Here is an 18,299-nt window from a genome sequence, read left to right as displayed (position 1 = left end):
CTTTGTCCCTCTCTCCTCGTCCCCACCTCTCTCTCTGCCTACTCTGTCTCTCTCTTTCTGTTACCATCTCTCTCTCTTTCTCTCTCTTTGTTGCTCTAAGGCTGAGGTCTTTGCTGGCGATTTGCACGCTCCATCTGTGGAATCCGTCATGGCTGCCTCGACCCGCACAGAGGGGCCTGTCACCTGCCCCACGGGGGAGCGGGGGGCACAAAGAGGGCCAGAAAGGGGCAAGGGGGGGGGCACAGCTGGGGGGCTCCCCAAAACCTTCCTCGGCAGCCTGGAGGGGACCATGGGAGCACCTGAGGGGTAGAGGAAGGAGGAGGCCTTTGTTGTTCTCCTATTCAAATGTAGGCTACCACAATCAGGCTTCTATGACTGTGCATTTGTGTTGCTGATGTTGTTGTTGTTGCGTGTGTCAGTGTGTTTGTGAGAGTGCGGGTCTTACAAAGGCATTAGTGTTGTTGTTGTTGTGTGTGTCAGTGTGTTTTAGAGAGAGAGAGAGAGAGAGAGAGAGACACAGAGAGACACAGAGAGACACTGAGAGACACAGAGAGAGCGAGGTCACCAAGTGGCGTAGCACACACAGTAGGGGGTTGAAGTGACAAAGGTGTACCTGGTGATACGTCCCCTGCCACCTGTTAACTCCCACTGCTCTCAGTACTCTGCTTCAGAGCAACACACACACACACACACAAGCGCCTAGGCTTCTGTAGACTGTGAGAATTGGTACCGACAGTACATTACATAAGCCATCCTTCTGCTTGTAGGTTAATAATGAGCCTTGTCAGCCCTACGGCAACTCTGGTGGTGTGAAGATACACACTCACTCATACACTCATACACTCACTCACACTTACTCACTCATACACTCATACACTCACTCACACTTACTCACTCATACACTCATACACTCATATACTCATACACTCATACACTCATACACTCACTCACACTTAGTCACTCATACACTCACTCCTACACACACACTCACTCATTCATACACACACACTCACTCACTCATACACTCACTCACTTACTCGCTCATACACTCACTCACTTACTCACTCATACACTCCCTCACTCATACACTCCCTCACTCATACACTCATACACTCACTCACTCATACACTCACTCCCTCACTCACTCAATCACTCACTCACTCAAACACTCATACACTCACTCACACTTACTCACTCATACACTCATACACTCATACACTCACACTTACTCACTCATGCACTCATATACTCACACTAACTCATACACTTACACAATCATGCACTCACACACTCATACACTCATACACTCACACTCACTCATACACTCACTCATACACTTATACAATAATGCACTCACACACTCATACACTCACTCATACACACACACTCACTCACTCATACACTCACGCACTTACTCACTCATACACTCACTCACTCACTCATACACTCACTCACTTACTCACTCATACACTCACTCACTTAGTCACTCATACACTCACTCACTTACTCACTCATACACTCACTCACTCACTTACTCAATCATACATTCCCTCACTCATACACTCCCTCACTCATACACTCACTCACTCATACACTCCCTCACTCATACACTCAGTCACTCATACACTCACTCAGTCATACACTCACTCACTCATACACTCACTCACTCACTCAGTCACTCATACATATACTCACACCCTTACTCACTCATACACTCATACACTCACTTACTCACTCATACACTCCATCACTCATACACTCACTCACTCATACACTCACTCACTCACTCATATACTCACTCACTCACTCACTCACTCACTCACTCACTCACTCATACACTCACTGACTCACTCACTCATAAAGTTTTCAGTGCATTTTAATTTTGACATAGATATTCTGTATTTTGCACATTGAACATTACAACCAAATGCATACCAACATATTTAAAGCACACAGCAATGAGTTTACCATTTTCCCTGACACTACTTTGGTCATTACTCATGAGTTAAAAATCGTTCCAGGTAAAACATTTAAAAATAAAGAATTGTACAACAGGATGAATGTGTTTTATATGGCACTGCTGAATAGCCTTTGCAATCAAATTATCCACCAACCACACATATCTATGTATACTTAAACTGTGTCTTAAAATGTATTATTCATACTCTAGCTAAACTCTCAAACTTACTTTCCATGTATTTTGACTTCACCTCAACTGTGAGGGGAATGGTCTACGGTATGTGTGGGATTGGACCTGTAGACTTTCCAGTTTGTAAAACCCCAAAACACAGTGCAATCCTTAAAAGGGTAAAGCTATCTGAATTTCAGAGACCCAGAGAAGAAGCCTGGCTTGGACTGGGACCTCCGGAGCAGGCACACAGTACAGAGGCACACAGCACATAGCAGCCTGAGCCAGAACAACCTGAGAGGCACACAGCAAATAGCAGCCTGAGAGGCACACATCACATAGAATCCTGAGCTAAAACAACCTAAGAGGCACACAGCACATAGCAGACTGAGCCAAAACAACCTGAGAGGCACACAGCACATAGCAGCCTGAGCCAAAACAACCTGAGAGGCACACAGCACATAGCAGCCTGAGCCAAAACAACCTGAGAGGCACACAGCACATAGCAGCCTGAGCCAAAACAACCTGAGAGGCACACAGCACATAGCAGCCTGAGCCAAAACAACCTGAGAGGCACACAGCTAATAGCAGCCTGAGCCTAAACAACCTGAGCCCCCCCCCCCCCCCCCCCCCTCCATTCCCGTGTTTGGTAAAGAATAGAGGATTTAACTGAAACAGACTGTGCTCCTGGAAATCGGCTTGGTTTTGTGGGGACTGCGAATGGGGACAAAAAGGCTTTAAAATGTCCACAGAGAGATGGAGGAGGGGTGCTCTGAGTGCATGGAGCTCAGTTTTGGGCATGGTGGGTTGGTGGATGGGTGGGGTGGCTGACCATATGGGTTTCTATTTACACAACCTTCTCATGGTGGTTAATGGATGGTTGGCGGGTACAGTCATGGAAGTTCTCTTGGGGTGGTTGGTAAATGAAGAGGGTAACTGAGTCAGTGACATGTGCCCCCCTCCGAAACAAAACAAAAGGCAGAGGAAACAAATGAAGCATTTATTTGGGCGGGGAGTGACGCTGGTCCTTTTCAGGGGCCGGGGGACTAAGTGACTGCCCAACTGCATTAAACAGTACATAGAAGACTGGGCAGATGCCTGAAGGACTGAAGGATAATGGTTAACCGACAGCTTATGGGCCCATCTGCGCCTCTACCATGTTGTTAAAGAAGGTGGGGGGTGCTCACTTGACTTGCTAAGGAGGAGCCCCGACCTCTACAGCTGCCCTGTAATTGAGTGTGTGAAGAGCGCTGTGTGTTTGTCTGCACTGTCAACGTGTGTGTGTGTGTGTGTGTGTGTGTGTGTGTGTGTGTGTGTGTGTGTGTGTGTGTGTGTGTGTGTGTGTGTGTGTGTGTGAGAGAGAGAGAGAGAGAGTGTGTGCGTGAGAAAGAGAGAGAGAGAGAGAGAGAGAGATGAATAACTAATAAATCATAACCTCATCAAGCATCACAAAAAGAAAGAGTGAAGAAGACAAAGCGACCAAGCTCTCCACAAACGATGAAAACCTATATAGAGAGAACCTCTAGAGAGTAAACTTCTAGAAAAAAAACCTCTTGACAGAAAACCTCTAGACAGATTAATGAGAGAGAGAGAGAGAGAGAGGGAGAGAGAGAGAGAGGGAGAGAGAGAGAGAGAGAGAGAGGGGGGAGAGAGAGACAGAAAATCTCTAGACAGAAAAACCTGAGAGAGAGAAATCCTCAAGAGAGCAAACCTCTAGATAGAAAACCTCTTGACAGAAAATCTCTAGAGAGAAAACCTCAAGACATAAAACCTCTAGAAGGAAAACCTCTAGACAGAAAAACTTGAGAGAGAGAAAACCTCAAGAGACCTCTAGACCAGGTATTCCCCACAATGCCATTGGGGTTACACCGAATAAAATTGTGAATCACATTATAAAAATCTTCACATTTTCAAACAGTACATTTATATTTTCCAACGGGGCTATACATTTGGGTGAGGTTTTTTTTCTGTCGCCTGAGAAGCCTCGTTTCACTGCCAAAAATAAAATGTGTGTTCAGAGTGTTCTAGTGATCAGTGAAATAACAACACAATGTCAAATACAGGTAGCCTAGTCAAATAATTAACATCCAATCACATTCACTGTTACTCTCTCGCTGGAAACCTTCACTCTTGTGCAGACATTTAGAAACGAAACATGTCAATTTGAAAAATAAGCCACGGGAGTTTTTTGATCCAGAATAAAGACGACTTTCGAGTAGTAAGACATGTATAAAAGTAACAGATACCGACAAAAAAAGGGTCTAGAAGCGTCTTATATGGTGAGCTACCGAGTGTCTAGGACAGGCAAGCTCCAAACTATTGTGGAAGACTTCATTCTTCCTGCTGCCGTGGATATGGCTGGGACAATGCTGAGGGGAAAAGGCCAAAAAAACTATACAGACAATATCTTCATCAAACAACACTGTTTCACAACGCATCAGTGACATGGCAGGAGATGTTCTGAAACAATTACTGCTTCGCATACAAGCCAGTGAATTACAGCTGGATGAGTCAACGGACATGACGGCCCTGGCACAGCTCCTGGTATATGTCCGTTATGTTTATCGGCGGGCAATAAGGAAGACATCCTCTTCTGGAAACCAGGACAACAGGAGAGGATATTTTTAAAGTACTGGACAGCTTTGTGACATCAAATGGACTTGAACTTCAACTATGACAGACAAAATGAGAAAAAAAATCCAGAAAATCACATTGTAGGATTTTTAATGAATTTATTTGCAAATTGTGGTGGAAAATAAGTATTTGGTCACCTACAAACAAGCAGGATTTCTGGCTCTCACAGACCTGTAACTTCTTCATTAAGAGGCTCCTCTGTCCTCCACTCGTTACCTGTATTAATGGCACCTGTTTGAACTTGTTATCAGTATAAAAGACACCTGTCCACAACCTCAAACAGTCACACTCCAAACTCCACTATGGCCAAGACCAAAGAGCTGTCAAAGGACACCAGAAACAAAATTGTAGACCTGCACCAGGCTGTGAAGACTGAATCTGCAATAGGTAAGCAGCTTGGTTTGAAGAAATCAACTGTGGGAGCAATTATTAGGAAATGGAAGACATACAAGACCACTGGTAATCTCCCTCGATCTGGGGCTCCACGCAAGATCTCACCCCGTGGGGTCAAAATGATCACAAGAACAGTGAGCAACAATCCCAGAACCACACGGGGGGACCTAGTGAATGACCTGCAGAGAGCTGGGACCAAAGTAACAAAGCCTACCATCAGTAACACACTACGCCGCCAGGGACTCAAATCCTGCAGTGCCAGACGTGTCCCCCTGCTTAAGCCAGTACATGTCCAAGCCCGTCTGAAGTTTGCTAGAGAGCATTTTGATGATCCAGAAGAAGATTGGGAGAATGTCATATGGTCAGATGAAACCAAAATATAACCTTTTGGTAAAAACTCAACTCGTCGTGTTTGGAGGACAAAGAATGCTGAGTTGCATCCAAAGAACAACATACCTACTGTGAAGCATGGGGGTGGAAACATCATGCTTTTGAGCTGTTTGTCTGCAAAGGGACCAGGACGACTGATCCGTGTAAAGGAAAGAATGAATGGGGCCATGTATCGTGAGATTTTGAGTGAAAACCTCCTTCCATCAGCAAGGGCATTGAAGATGAAACGTGGCTGGGTATTTCAGCATGACAATGATCCCAAACACACCGCCCGGGCAACGAAGGAGTGGCTTCGTAAGAAGCATTTCAAGGTCCTGGAGTGGCCTAGCCAGTCTCCAGATCTCAACCCCATAGAAAATCTTTGGAGGGAGTTGAAAGTCCGTGTTGCCCAGCAACAGCCCCAAAACATCACTGATCTAGAGGAGATCTGTATGGAAGAATGGGCCAAAATACCAGCAACAGTGTGTGAAAACCTTGTGAAGACTTACAGAAAACATTTGACCTCTGTCATTGCCAACAAAGGGTATATAACAAAGTATTGAGATAAACTTTTGTTATTGACCAAATACTTATTTTCCACCATAATTTGCAAATAAATTCATTAAAAATCCTACGATGTGATTTTCTGTATTTTTTTTCTCATTTTGTCTGTCATAGTTGAAGTGTACCTATGATTAAAATCACAGGCCTCTCTCATCTTTTTAAGTGGGAGAACTTGCACAATTGGTGGCTGACTAAATACTTTTTTGCCCCACTGTATGTGCATCCTTTCAAGCACACCCTTCTCATTAACCTGTTGTGAGCTATTCACAATTTTCGATGAACAAATAAGGTTTTATATGTAAGATGGCTAAATAAAGAGTAAAATTATTGATTATTATTATATTATTATTTGTGCGTTGGTCCTATAAGAGCTCTTTGTCACTTCCCATGAGCCGGGTTGTGACAAAAACTCACACTCATTCTTATGTTTAATAAATGTATTGTATAGTGTGTGTGGCAGGCTTACAATGATGGCAAAAAAACAACATTTCACAGTGCGCTGACCGTGGTGCTATAGGGGGTATGCAGCTTGAAGTTGAATGTTTGAAGGGGTACGGAACTATAAAAGTTTGGGAACCACAAAATCTCCACACAGAAAACCTCTAGACAGAAACCTCTAGACAGAAAACCTATACACAGGACACCTCTACACAGGAAACCTCTAGACAGGAAACCTCTAGACAGAAAATCTCTAGACAGAAAATCTCTAGACAGAAAACCTCTGGACAGAAAACCTACACACAGAAAACCTCAGGACAGAAAACCTCTGGACAGAAAATCTCTAGACAGAAAACCTAAACAGAGAAAACCTCTACAGAGAGAACCTCTAGACAGAACATCTATACACAGAAAACCTCTTCAAAGAAAACCTCTGGACAGAAAACTTCTAGACAAAAAACCTCTAGACACAAAATCTCCACACAGAAAACCTCTAGACAGAAACCTCTAGACAGAAAACCTATACACAGGAAACCTCTACACTGGAAACGTCTAGACAGAAAATCTCTAGACAGAAAACCTCTGGACAGAAAACCTCTGGACAGAAAACCTCTGGACAGAAAATCTCTAGACAGAAAACCTCTGGACAGAAAACCTACACACAGAAAACCTCTGGACAGAAAACCTCTGGACAGAAAAGCTCTACACAGAAAACCTCAGCAGAAAATCTCTGAACAGAAAACCTCTACACAGAAAACTTGTAGACAGCAATAAGAGTTATGAGAGTCTGTGCTGTGGCAGGACAACAGGAAGCTGTTACCTGTCATGTTGAACCAAATATGATTGTAACCCTATTTCCTGTAGGGATGATGTAGAATGATACTATGTTGACCTCTGACCCCACTTAGCCTGGTCTGACAAGCAGAGAGAGCTAGGCACTGACTGACCACTGGGGAGTTAACTCAATACGACTGAGTTAAGCTCTGTTATCTTTGACTGTTGGTAGCACTTTACATTACGCCATGTAATGAAATGTTAATAACAAGGTATAGTAGTATAGTAACAATAATAAGTATAGTAATATAGTATAGTAACAATAGTATAGTAACAACAAGTTATAGTTCCTAAAAAATATGAAATTGCAGTTTCTAGATTCTACTATAGAGAGCAAGGTGAACTCCCTCCCTCCCAGCTTGCCCTGCCCTGTCCAGAGCCTTATACCACTGCCCCTGCCCTGTCCCAGAGCCTTATGCCCCTACCCTTGCCCTGTCCAGAGCCCTATGCCCCTACCCTTGCCCTGTCCAGAGCCTTATGCCCCTACCCTTGCCCTGTCCAGAGCCTTATGCCCCTACCCTTGCCCTGTCCAGAGCCTTATGCCCCTACCTCAGTCAAGTGATTGACAACTCCCTGTCTGCCTTTCCTTGTTCAACCACTGCATTCAGTTGCCTTAGCCCTGCGTTCCACATCTCTGTCACCCCCAATCCCTCCTCTGCACATGCACACACACTCACACACTCTTGTAAAAACAATATCTCACCCCCTTCTCTCTCTCTCTTTCTCTCTAGCCGTTGTTTGGTGGAATACTTCCATCAGATAAAGACAGGTCTTATTCTATGGCAGCCATTCTCCTTGACCTTCACAGGCCTTTTCACCCTTTCACTCACTTCAAACTGTCTTTTGGCGTGCTCGGCTGAATGTGGCAAGTCCATCACGGGTGAAGGGGGTGCAAGAGGGTCTGAAGGGGCTGAAGGGGGAAACTCAGAGCCCCTACTCATTCTCCATCCCCCCACTTCAAAGTTGGCCTGCATTCATTAATTGCCCTTTGAATTGATATCAGAGGGTCACAATAGGGGTGTGAAAGGAGAACGAGGCTTTAATGAAGCATAGAGCCCCCATTCAGTTGCAGATAACTATGTTTTAACGCTTGGATCGTCATCATGCACGGCATTATTTTTTTTAAATAATGCGAGGTGGAGGAGTAAGGGAGTAGGAGAGTAGGAGAGGAGAGGAGGAGAGGGAAAGAGAGAGCCTGAGGCGAGGGTTAGTGAGAGTGATTTGGTGCTCCCCCTTGCCCCCTGTGCCCTTGTGCCCAGTGACACACTGAGTGACACATTCCTCAGACAGACTGTTATTCCCTGTCATCAGATGTTCATGTTATTTTGGGAAAAATCTACATAGCCTCAGTATACTCTACATAGCCTGAGTCTAACTCTACATAGCCTCAGTATAACTCTACATAACCTGAGTCTAACTCTATATAGCCTGAGTATAACTCTACATAGCCTCAGTATAACTCTACATAGCCTGAGTCTAACTCTACATAGCCTAAGTATAACTCTATACAACCTCAGTATAACTCTACATAGCCTCAGTATAACTCTATATTGTCTGAGTCTAACACTATATAGCCTCAGTATAACTCTACATAGCCTCAGTATAACTCTACATAGCCTCAGTATAACTCTATATAGCCTGAGTCAAACTCTACATAGCCTCAGTATAACTCTACATAGCCTCAGTATAACTCTACATAGCCTCAGTATAACTCTATATAGCCTGAGTCAAACTCTACATAGTCTGAGTCAAACTCTACATAGCCTCAGTATAACTCTACATAGCCTGAGTATAACTCTACATAGCCTCAGTATAACTCTACATAGCCTCAGTATAACTCTACATAGCCTCAGTATAACTCTACATAGCCTCAGTATAACTCTACATAGCCTGAGTCTAACTTCAATCTGTGTGGTTTGAGTCCTGAATGCTGATTGGCTGACATTTATTTTTACTGTTCTAATTACGTTGGTAACCAGTGGTATATGGCCATTTTACCACGTCTAAGGGCAGTATTCAGGCACTCAGCATTGCATCGTGCATAAGAACAGCCCTTAGCCGTGGTATATTGGTCATATACCTCACAGTCTAACTCTATATAATCTCAGTTTAACTCTATATAACCTCAGTCTAACTCTATATAACCTCAGTCTAACTCTATATAACCTCAGTCTAACTCTATATAGACCCAGTCTAACTCTTTATTGCCACTAACTCTAGATAACCTCAGTCTAAATCTATATAACCTCAGTCTAACTCAATATAGACCCAGTCTAACTTTATATTGCCACTAACTCTATATAACCTCAGTCTAACTCTATATAGACCCAGTCTAACTCTATATTGCCACTAACTCTATTTAACCTCAGTTTAACTATATAACCTCAGTCTAAATCTATTTAACCTCAGTCTAATTCTATATAGACCCAGTAAAACTCTATATAGCCACTAACTCTATATAACCTCAGTCTAACTCTATGTTTCTCTGAAGTCTTAAAATAACATATTGGACATTTTCTATATAGATTCTTCGCCCTACTTTGATCGTTGCTAGAGACCGTAGCGACAACCATTAATGTGTCAGAAGTGACTATTATTCATAGCTTCTCGTATAGAACGCAATAGAACGCAAGATGTAAGAACCGAAGATGTCAAGGTTGTCAAGTTTTCTATCATTCTCTTTAATTAACCACCTTTATGAATGTATGAATCATCTACTGCTGGATATTTTCATGTGAAATCGTGTTTACAAGTTGAAAATCACAAAGAAGAACTAAAGTGGGAAGTCTGTTGTACATGGAGTGTACATGGAATGTGCCATGAGTGGAGCGGAATCAAAACAGGTCATCTTACGGAGTTTCCTTATAGTCTAATTCTTCTGTTCCCTAACTTGAAATGCACATACAACTCGAACTTTCACTCCAAAATAACAACGTATGACTTGTGCGAAAGCTTCAGTGACATGCTCGCATCAGCCATTATTTGGAAAGTGCCTTTGGAGTGTAACTGAATCCGTGAAGATAACTGATTCTCAGCAGGGAGCATCTTTAACACCTTAAAACATAAGAACCGGAACATCATGATGTTTATGGAAACGTGATATGGGACCTTGACCATGAATCTATGCTGCACTATAGTGTGTAATGTGTTTCCATCTTCAATGCCTCTTATGCTTCACAAACCAGATGCCCACAATAGCAAAATCTCATCTCACCACGCTTCACCAGCCTCCCTCTTCCAGCACCACTGTAAGACAATGATGAACATAACAAATCCAACATCAGGAACCATGCAGAACATAACTCTGCAAACTCTCACTAAATACACAAACCTAGCCCCTAATACTCTCTCAAAGCCTTCTCGTTTACCGTCCCCTCCATTCTCTCTTCCCCTCTCACTCTCTTCCCCACTCACTCTCTTTCTCACTCTCCCCCTCTCTGCCTCTCCTCCTCTCTCCCTCTCCTCCCGCTCTCTCCTCCTGGCACTAATCCAGTGTGTGCCCACATAGTAAATTGTATAGATGCTCCAGCCTGAGTAGTGGGCAGTTTGTCAACTTTATTTACACAAACAAAGTCCTGCTCAGTTTCTGTGACAAAAGCAGCTAAATCTTTTGGCCCTTTCATGTATTGTCAGCTCTTGATTCCCTTTTGTCCTGCAGTTATTGGCCTGGCTCTGGGCACAATGAGGCTGGGAGAATGGCAGCAGATTGGCGGAATGTGCCTCAATAAACCTAATTATGACACGATGACTGCGCTCACCATGGCAGGTTTTCAAAGATCTCAGACTTATTCAATTAGCCCTTTCCAGGAGTCCCTTTCACAAAATAAAGTTATCCCTCTTTGACTGTTTGTCTTTCAGATGGGGAATTTTGTGTGTGTCTGAGTATAAATGGAAATGTGCTGGGCCAACAAGGCTCCTCTGTATGTATCATCAGCATTACTCGGGGTAATTTTTATTTGCCAAATAAGGTTAAGAAGATACACTGGAAATATGAGAGAGGGGGAGAGAGGGGAGGGCCGATGTGTACATTATCAGTCATTAGCTCAATTTCTAGGGTTAATTAACTCAATGTTAGATTCTGGAAGGCAGAGAAACTACTATGTCCAACCCCTGCTAATGGTATGCAGGAACTGTGCCAAAATAGAAAATATGTGCAGGGGGCATTTAGTGAGACTGGAGCACTGACTGGACATTTAGACAAGTATTTTCTGAAGAGTGGCAGAATGTGTTCAACTATTGTAATTCTAAGTGGAAAGTATTTTCTCTGATACATGAATTGAGAAAGATAGCCTGCCCTACTATCTACTTTCAAGTCAAACTGCACAAGCATTTATTCCAAACACATTTGGCGCGTGAGGATATGCTTGCGCATCATTTTAGGCACTGTGGTGCACGAGGCTGCAATTTAGGGAGCTTGAGATTTTCGAAACACATTTCTGTAGTTTTTTTCCCCAGACAAATAAATCCAAACGAACCGCCTTTGATGTGGACACTTAAAGGAAATGATAATGAATTCTGAACGACCAGGGGCTCAACTAGTGCTCCTCGCTCGCACAACAATGGTCTTAACAAACATCTACTTCATCAATGTCTGACCCGCTTCGTTGAAAAAAAGTATTTTTCAGATTGTAATTGTGGCTGTAAAAACATAATTCCAAATGAGACCAGACAGAAAAAACGCACGAAAATAGTAGACACCACAGGTCTCGATAAAACTAAAAGTCGTTGAGAAATTACGTTGCTGGCATCCCTATACCCATCTAAGTGAGTCTCTAGAGTGCCACAAAAGCCTAGTCCTCAGGTCCAAACACCACCCTATTTGGAATATGCCCCTCATTATAACTCTCATTACCTACGCATAATAGCCTAAACCATGCATTAGTTAGAGTCAACTGATATTACTGCAAACGTTAAGTGTTCCCGTTTCAAGTCAAAGCACTGTCGTGGCAAATGTCATTTACATTTTTCGTTAACCCTTAGGTTAAAATTATAATTTGACTGGTATGAATGGAAGTAGGATAACAAACTGACTGAGGTAAAGCGAGCCCAAATGAGCACGTGGACACAAAACAACGTTTCTAACGGAAACTGCTACTAAATTAGGCTTATTATTATTAACTTATAGCCTACATTTTGGAATTAATAAAACAATGTAGCATTTATTGGTAACCCAAAAAATAAAGACAAAATATTACAGGGGTCAATGGCTTAACGGATAACTTCATTTTAGGGACTTTTCTACAACGAACTGACTTTCTTTTGTTAGCGATTGCACTCCTGAAGATGAACCATAGATATTAAACGAATGTGCGCCGCGGGCATAGAGAAAAAGAGTAGGAAAGCAAGGGAGAGGGGCGGGTTCGCTCTCCGGATGAAAGTAAAATAAAATAAAGGGATCGATTTAATCCGCTTGAAGAGATTTTGAGAGCGCAAGGGGGTGAGAGCATGATGGGTGAGGATTGCAGCAGTGCGCATGTTCCATTGTGACCACCGCTCGAGGCCAAGCGCGCCTCTCCGGGGAGAACATTGGTCCCCATTCACCAAAGGAGTCTTTAATACACTCCCTCGATTATTAAATGTGACATAGCACAATATCAAATCATTTAGAAGACATTATTAATGTTTAAGAGTGCAAGAATAGGGCATCAAAGACCTAATAATAGACCATGCAGAGAGGCATGTTACGAGCCAATTGCATATCATTAGGCCTTATTGGTAAGAAAAATATATTGTGCAACAATTTGTACTTATAAAAATAATAAAATGACTACAATTATTAGGCCTATGAGTTAAATTATTAATAACCATCAAGTAGCAAATGCATATATTTTGGAAAATATTTGTCATTTTATGAGCTATAATACAAAGTCGTTGATATGAGGCTGCTACACAGAAAAAATAATTGATTATCTTGTGGCATTGGAATTTGTAACATGCCTAAATAATTATTCGGTGACATTAACAAAAAAAACGTAGGCTAATATAAAAGTGTCCAAAGCAGGAACCAGAAGGACCAACAATAAAAACGTTTCAACATTGTGTAAACAACTTTTAAACATTGTGTAAAATATGTGATTGTGCACAAAATGTATAACACGAGTGCATATAATACACAAACAGTTTGTATTTTCGTAAACTATTATGTCGGCAATGCCCAAAAATAAAAGTACCAAATGATCAATAAATGTAATTAATCTCGCCATTAAATCAGCCTGTTAAACTGATTTGAAAGTTATGTTTTTAAAATATCAGTTAGGCCTACACACTGTGTGTGTGTGTGTGTGTGTGTGTGTGTGTGTGTGTGTGTGTGTGTGTGTGTGTGTGTGTGTGTGTGTGTGTGTGTGTGTGTGTGTGTGTGTGTGTGTGTGTGTGTGTGTGTGTGTGTGTGTGTGTGTGTGAAAGAGAGAGCGAGAGAGAGAGAGAGAGAGAGGGGTGGGGGGAGAGTGAAAGGGGGCTTGAGGGGTTCTGAATGGCAGTCGGCTTCTTTATATGACTTAAAACGACTCAAAAAGAAACATTTTGTAGGTGAAAACGGCCATTTCTCTATGGTGAACAGTCTCTAGACCTAGCCCGAGCAGCGGCTATTGACGGACTTGAATAATTCATCCTTCATTGCGGTTTCATAATGTATTTTCTCGGCCTTTTGTTGGGAAGCTCCCTCTCCTTTTCTGACTGAATTATAAACAGGTTGCCTTCTTTTATGGCGACCAAGCTGCTGCGAAGCCAGGCTTTGTCCATGCATAACCGAAGCGTCAGTCTCAATGGACTCTCGCGGCTTTGTCTCCCAAGTTCATCCCCAAGTGTCCGATTGTGTGCTCGAGGCCTGGCTTTGTGAGGGATGGAACTGTTATACAAATGTTTGATCAACTCATTTGGACGTTTTGTCCCCTCCAACTCCCCGTCTTTTCCTCTAATTTGTTTTAATGTGCCTGCATTTTACAGTAGAGCAGAGAGCAGCTGCATTAAGATGGAAAATGCCTGCGAATTCGGTCATAATAAATCGTAGGAAACCGTAAAAAGGGATGTTATGATATTTCTTTGTTTTTGGAATGTACCATGCCAATTAGGGATTGAACAAGTTGTTGGTTCTTTTTGATATACTTTTGATAAGGGGTATTTCCTCAAACATTACAAAGGGGCTATGTGCATCTCGAAGAAAATGCATGTTATTAGTATGATGAAGACATGTTAAAATAGTCCTACAATGTAAATAGGCCTGCAAGTGGCCTAACATAAACAATTCAATAAATGCAATATAAATAAATATATGTAGCAGAAGTTGAATATGCACAGGCTATTCGATTAAATCTATTGGATTCTTTTTTATGAAGAACATTCGACTGATTCGAGGCCTGTATCTTATGTTTTGTCGGTAACAAATTTCGTGTGTTGCCCACTTTGTATAAGCACGAGTTACACATTCGTTATTTTTTCATTTTTTCATTAGCTCTCTCTCTCTCACTCACACACGCACGCACGCACGCACGCACGCACACACACACACACACACACACACACACACACACACACACACACACACACGCGCGCGCGCGCGCACACACACACATTCATACACACACAAGGGGCAATCCTCCCTTTCCCACAAAATCTATCACCTGCTGTTTGAATTATCCTAACGCCTCATGGGACAAGCATTAGCAGGAGCGATATGGTCGATAAAGAATGAAAAACTATCCAGTGCACTTTATGACGGTCGACAAAGGAAGACACACTCCCTGTGCTTCCATCGCATCGAAAAGCAAAAACTTGACAACAACTAAAACTTAGAGTTAAAGAGACAGACAAGGCCTATCTACTTCACAAAGTCTAAAAATGAATGGCAACCCGTAAGGACTGGTGACACCCATGGTGAAAATGTAGGCCTAGCCTATCAAGAATGATTTATGGAAGTCAATAAGCTTACACAAAACAAGATGAAAACCTTTATCTGTCCTTCTTTGTTGAGTTTTGAATAAACGAGAGGTTTCCTCACCGTTTCAAAGAACATTAAAGTGCACAGTGGAAGCATTTAGGCCTGTATATGAGGGCCTTCCCCTTACGCAAAAAGTAACTGCCACAAGTTACCTATAGAAGAGAGAACATTAATGAATGTATTTATTTATGTATGATTGCACTCACATCGGTCTCCTAAGATGCCCTCGATGCTGTGTTTGGCCCGCCGTTCGTGTTCTTCTAATTCCTTTTTCTCGATTTCATCTTCATCATCATCGTCATCTCCCTCCCCTCCGAATTTACTCCTCATGATGCGACTGATAGAGCTCACTGTGTTACAATAAATTACAGAACACTGATTAATACATAATAAACTGGAAAAGTCGAAATAAAAGTTCAACAATCTGCACTCATTTGCTTTTATTTTTCCTTCTAATATACCGTGATAAAGCATCAAATAAATAGAAACATATATTGACTTTAGCGTAAATAATTGCATTGCAATATTTTTTATGATTTTATCTTAACTTAAACTCAACATGGCAATTATATCATTTTCAGCAGTTGTTTACGTTTTTGTTTTCAGAGAGTAAACTGATTTTTATTGTGGTAAAATGTGGTTATTGAGATGGAAAATACATTAGGCCCATTATGATAAATAAGACGGTGATATATGATGGTGAAGATGGTGACCATGATGATGATGAACAATCTACGGCTGCAGGTGAAGATTGCACCCATTTAAATGGGCAGCAATTATGACAGAATGCAGAGATTTCCTTTTACCTGATGGAACGTTGTTCCGGTCACATATCCCATCCATCAGTAATTTATCCCGAATCTCCCAGCTAAACATACCCGGGTTGTCCCGCTTGTACTCCTCTATTCTCTTCTCAACATCAGGCGTCGTCCCCTGCTAAGAAAAGACAAATCATATCATCGTTAATTAATCAAGGCATAATAAAGAGCTTATATCTACTTACACTGTCTGCGTACACTCAACAACACAATATACGCCTCTTACATGCTTTTTCAACCTGTGGCTTGTTAAATTTTAACCCAACATGTCATACCTTGAGACGAACAGTTTTATAAGGAGAGTACAATGCATGACAATAAAAAACCGAACACTTTCACCTACTCGTGCTCCCTCTCTCTCACCTTGGGTTTGCTTCCCCCGATGGCCCCGGGCCGAATAGAGCCGGTCTCCTGGTACCGGCAGAGGATTTTAGAAACGCAACCGTGAGAGACCCGGAGTTGACGGGAGATGACGCATGGCCTGATGCCATGGTGGGCCATTTCGACGATCTTATGGCGGATATGGTTGGGCAAAGGTCTGCCATTTATGAAAACTCCCCCGAGCTGGTTCATTCTGCCTTGGCCTAACGGGGTAGAGACTGCGTAGAAGAAAACACAAAATGGCTACAGATTGCTTGATGATTATAAACTATAGACCTACAACACAACAACTAACATTGATTCCATCACAGGCTACTAATAACACCACAAGGCTACTACAAATAATGTTAAATAAAACAATTATTATAATAGCCGAATACAAAAATAAAAGTTGTTTAAACTGAAAGGTTTGGTAACAATAAAAGGCCTTAAAAGTTTCCTTAAGTAATGATATGTTCGGATGTAATATAGAGAGGTGTATAGTTTACTTAAATAACCCTGTACATATTCTGTAAATAAACACAAACGTTGTTTTCAGAGATTAGGAAATTATAAATTTAAGAATTTCATCCTCAAAAGTTGACAAGCAAATAGATGAATACAAAAAGTTATGTCAATAACGACTACAAAATAAACCCGATCAAAACGTCGAGGTCAACAGTTCAATCCACTTTGCATTCGATAACCGAAATTAAAAGAACATTGAAAAATGAAACATGAAACATGAAAAGAACATTACAATTTAATTGTGTTACATCTCAATGTTGAGTGTCAATCCGAAAGTTTAAATATTTTTTTTTACAATTGGATACAACCAAGTTTCTGTTTAGGAGCTGGGCTATGGTGTAGGCTACAATATTGAATTCACAGAGTTTCCTATATTAATAATCGCTCTTTAATTTCTACACATCGAAGCCCAAATCTTCCCACAAGCAGTGCTCAAAAAGTTGTTTCGACTTTTGATTTTACCTTCCATTGGGAAGCCACTGTGGGGGTAGTTCTGCGCCAGCATGGGGCGCATCATCCTTGGTATTGCCCCAGCCAACGCAGTCATACCTCCACAACCCTAAGCCTTCTCCTAACCTCCAGCCAGAGAAGAGAACCGGGAGCTGCCGAGGATGGAGCTTGACCAGTGGGTGAAATTATGAGTAAAAATGCACTGTATTCCAGTTCGTGGAAGGTTAGCCTTGATAGGGTAGCCACTGGACTAGACAAGAACCAGCGTCCTGGCAGAAAAAAAAACACTCCCGACTCCCGAAAAAAAGAGCCCAAGTTACCAAACCAGGAAAAACTGGAGGTAGACTTCTGAAGAGTGCGCCTATGCCTTGATGTTTTACCAGTCTAGAGGCACTTGGATACGTGTGGAATCTGTGATGTCATCAAGAATCATGCAAGTGATGTTGTCGCTGTTGTTGTTGACAGACGTTCAGAGCGAGGGAAGATGGTCAAAACCCAGAGGATCATTTATTAGTTGTGCTGTACTTCTTTCACATCAGTGATCCAGGCTCTATGATTGGTTTAGAGGAGGCAGACCCGGCTCTTGGACGTGCGTAATGATTGGCTGACAGTGCAGGAAACTTTCTTCAGTTGTTGTCAGAGACGTTGCTTGGGAAAGAACTGAGGAACGGTCTTTCATCATCCCATTGACAGATGTGACATCACTTCAGATCATAAGTTCACACACAGATATTGATTAACTATACAGATACGTGTAGTTTTAGATGTTGCAGTATTGATTCGTCACTCAACATACAACAGTGTTTCATTTAAGGTATTATTTTCCTAGAACCATGCACCCATTTGTTCT

General features: G+C 42.1%; 1 protein-coding gene across 8 annotated transcripts in view; it reads right to left on the bottom strand.

Annotated features, from left to right (window-relative positions):
• LOC110504114 (paired box protein Pax-3-like) overlaps positions 1 to 17,973 on the bottom strand; it is a 40,269-nt gene extending 22,296 nt beyond the window's left edge. For 2 of the 8 annotated variants that reach the window (XM_036961690.1, XM_036961688.1), the window contains exons 1-4: positions 17,462 to 17,970; positions 16,475 to 16,710; positions 16,172 to 16,229; positions 15,500 to 15,643 (exon numbers count right to left, since the gene is read on the bottom strand). In XM_036961690.1, the coding sequence (XP_036817585.1) occupies positions 15,500 to 15,643; positions 16,172 to 16,229; positions 16,475 to 16,710; positions 17,462 to 17,546 (523 nt within the window). In that variant the 5' untranslated portion in view covers positions 17,547 to 17,970. Of the gene's footprint in view, positions 1 to 14; positions 300 to 15,499; positions 15,644 to 16,099; positions 16,230 to 16,474; positions 16,711 to 17,461 lie in introns of those variants that run through there. The other 6 variants (XM_036961686.1, XM_036961684.1, XM_036961691.1 and 3 more) reach the window with 5 other exon arrangements.
• Between the last annotated feature and the right edge of the window lie 326 nt (positions 17,974 to 18,299).

The sequence above is a fragment of the Oncorhynchus mykiss genome, chromosome 24 (genome assembly GCF_013265735.2).
Source record: "Oncorhynchus mykiss isolate Arlee chromosome 24, USDA_OmykA_1.1, whole genome shotgun sequence".
NCBI classification, from domain to species: Eukaryota; Metazoa; Chordata; class Actinopteri; order Salmoniformes; family Salmonidae; genus Oncorhynchus; species Oncorhynchus mykiss.
The sequence above is the reverse complement of the archived record's forward strand: the minus strand, read 5'-3'. Positions and strand labels throughout refer to the sequence as shown.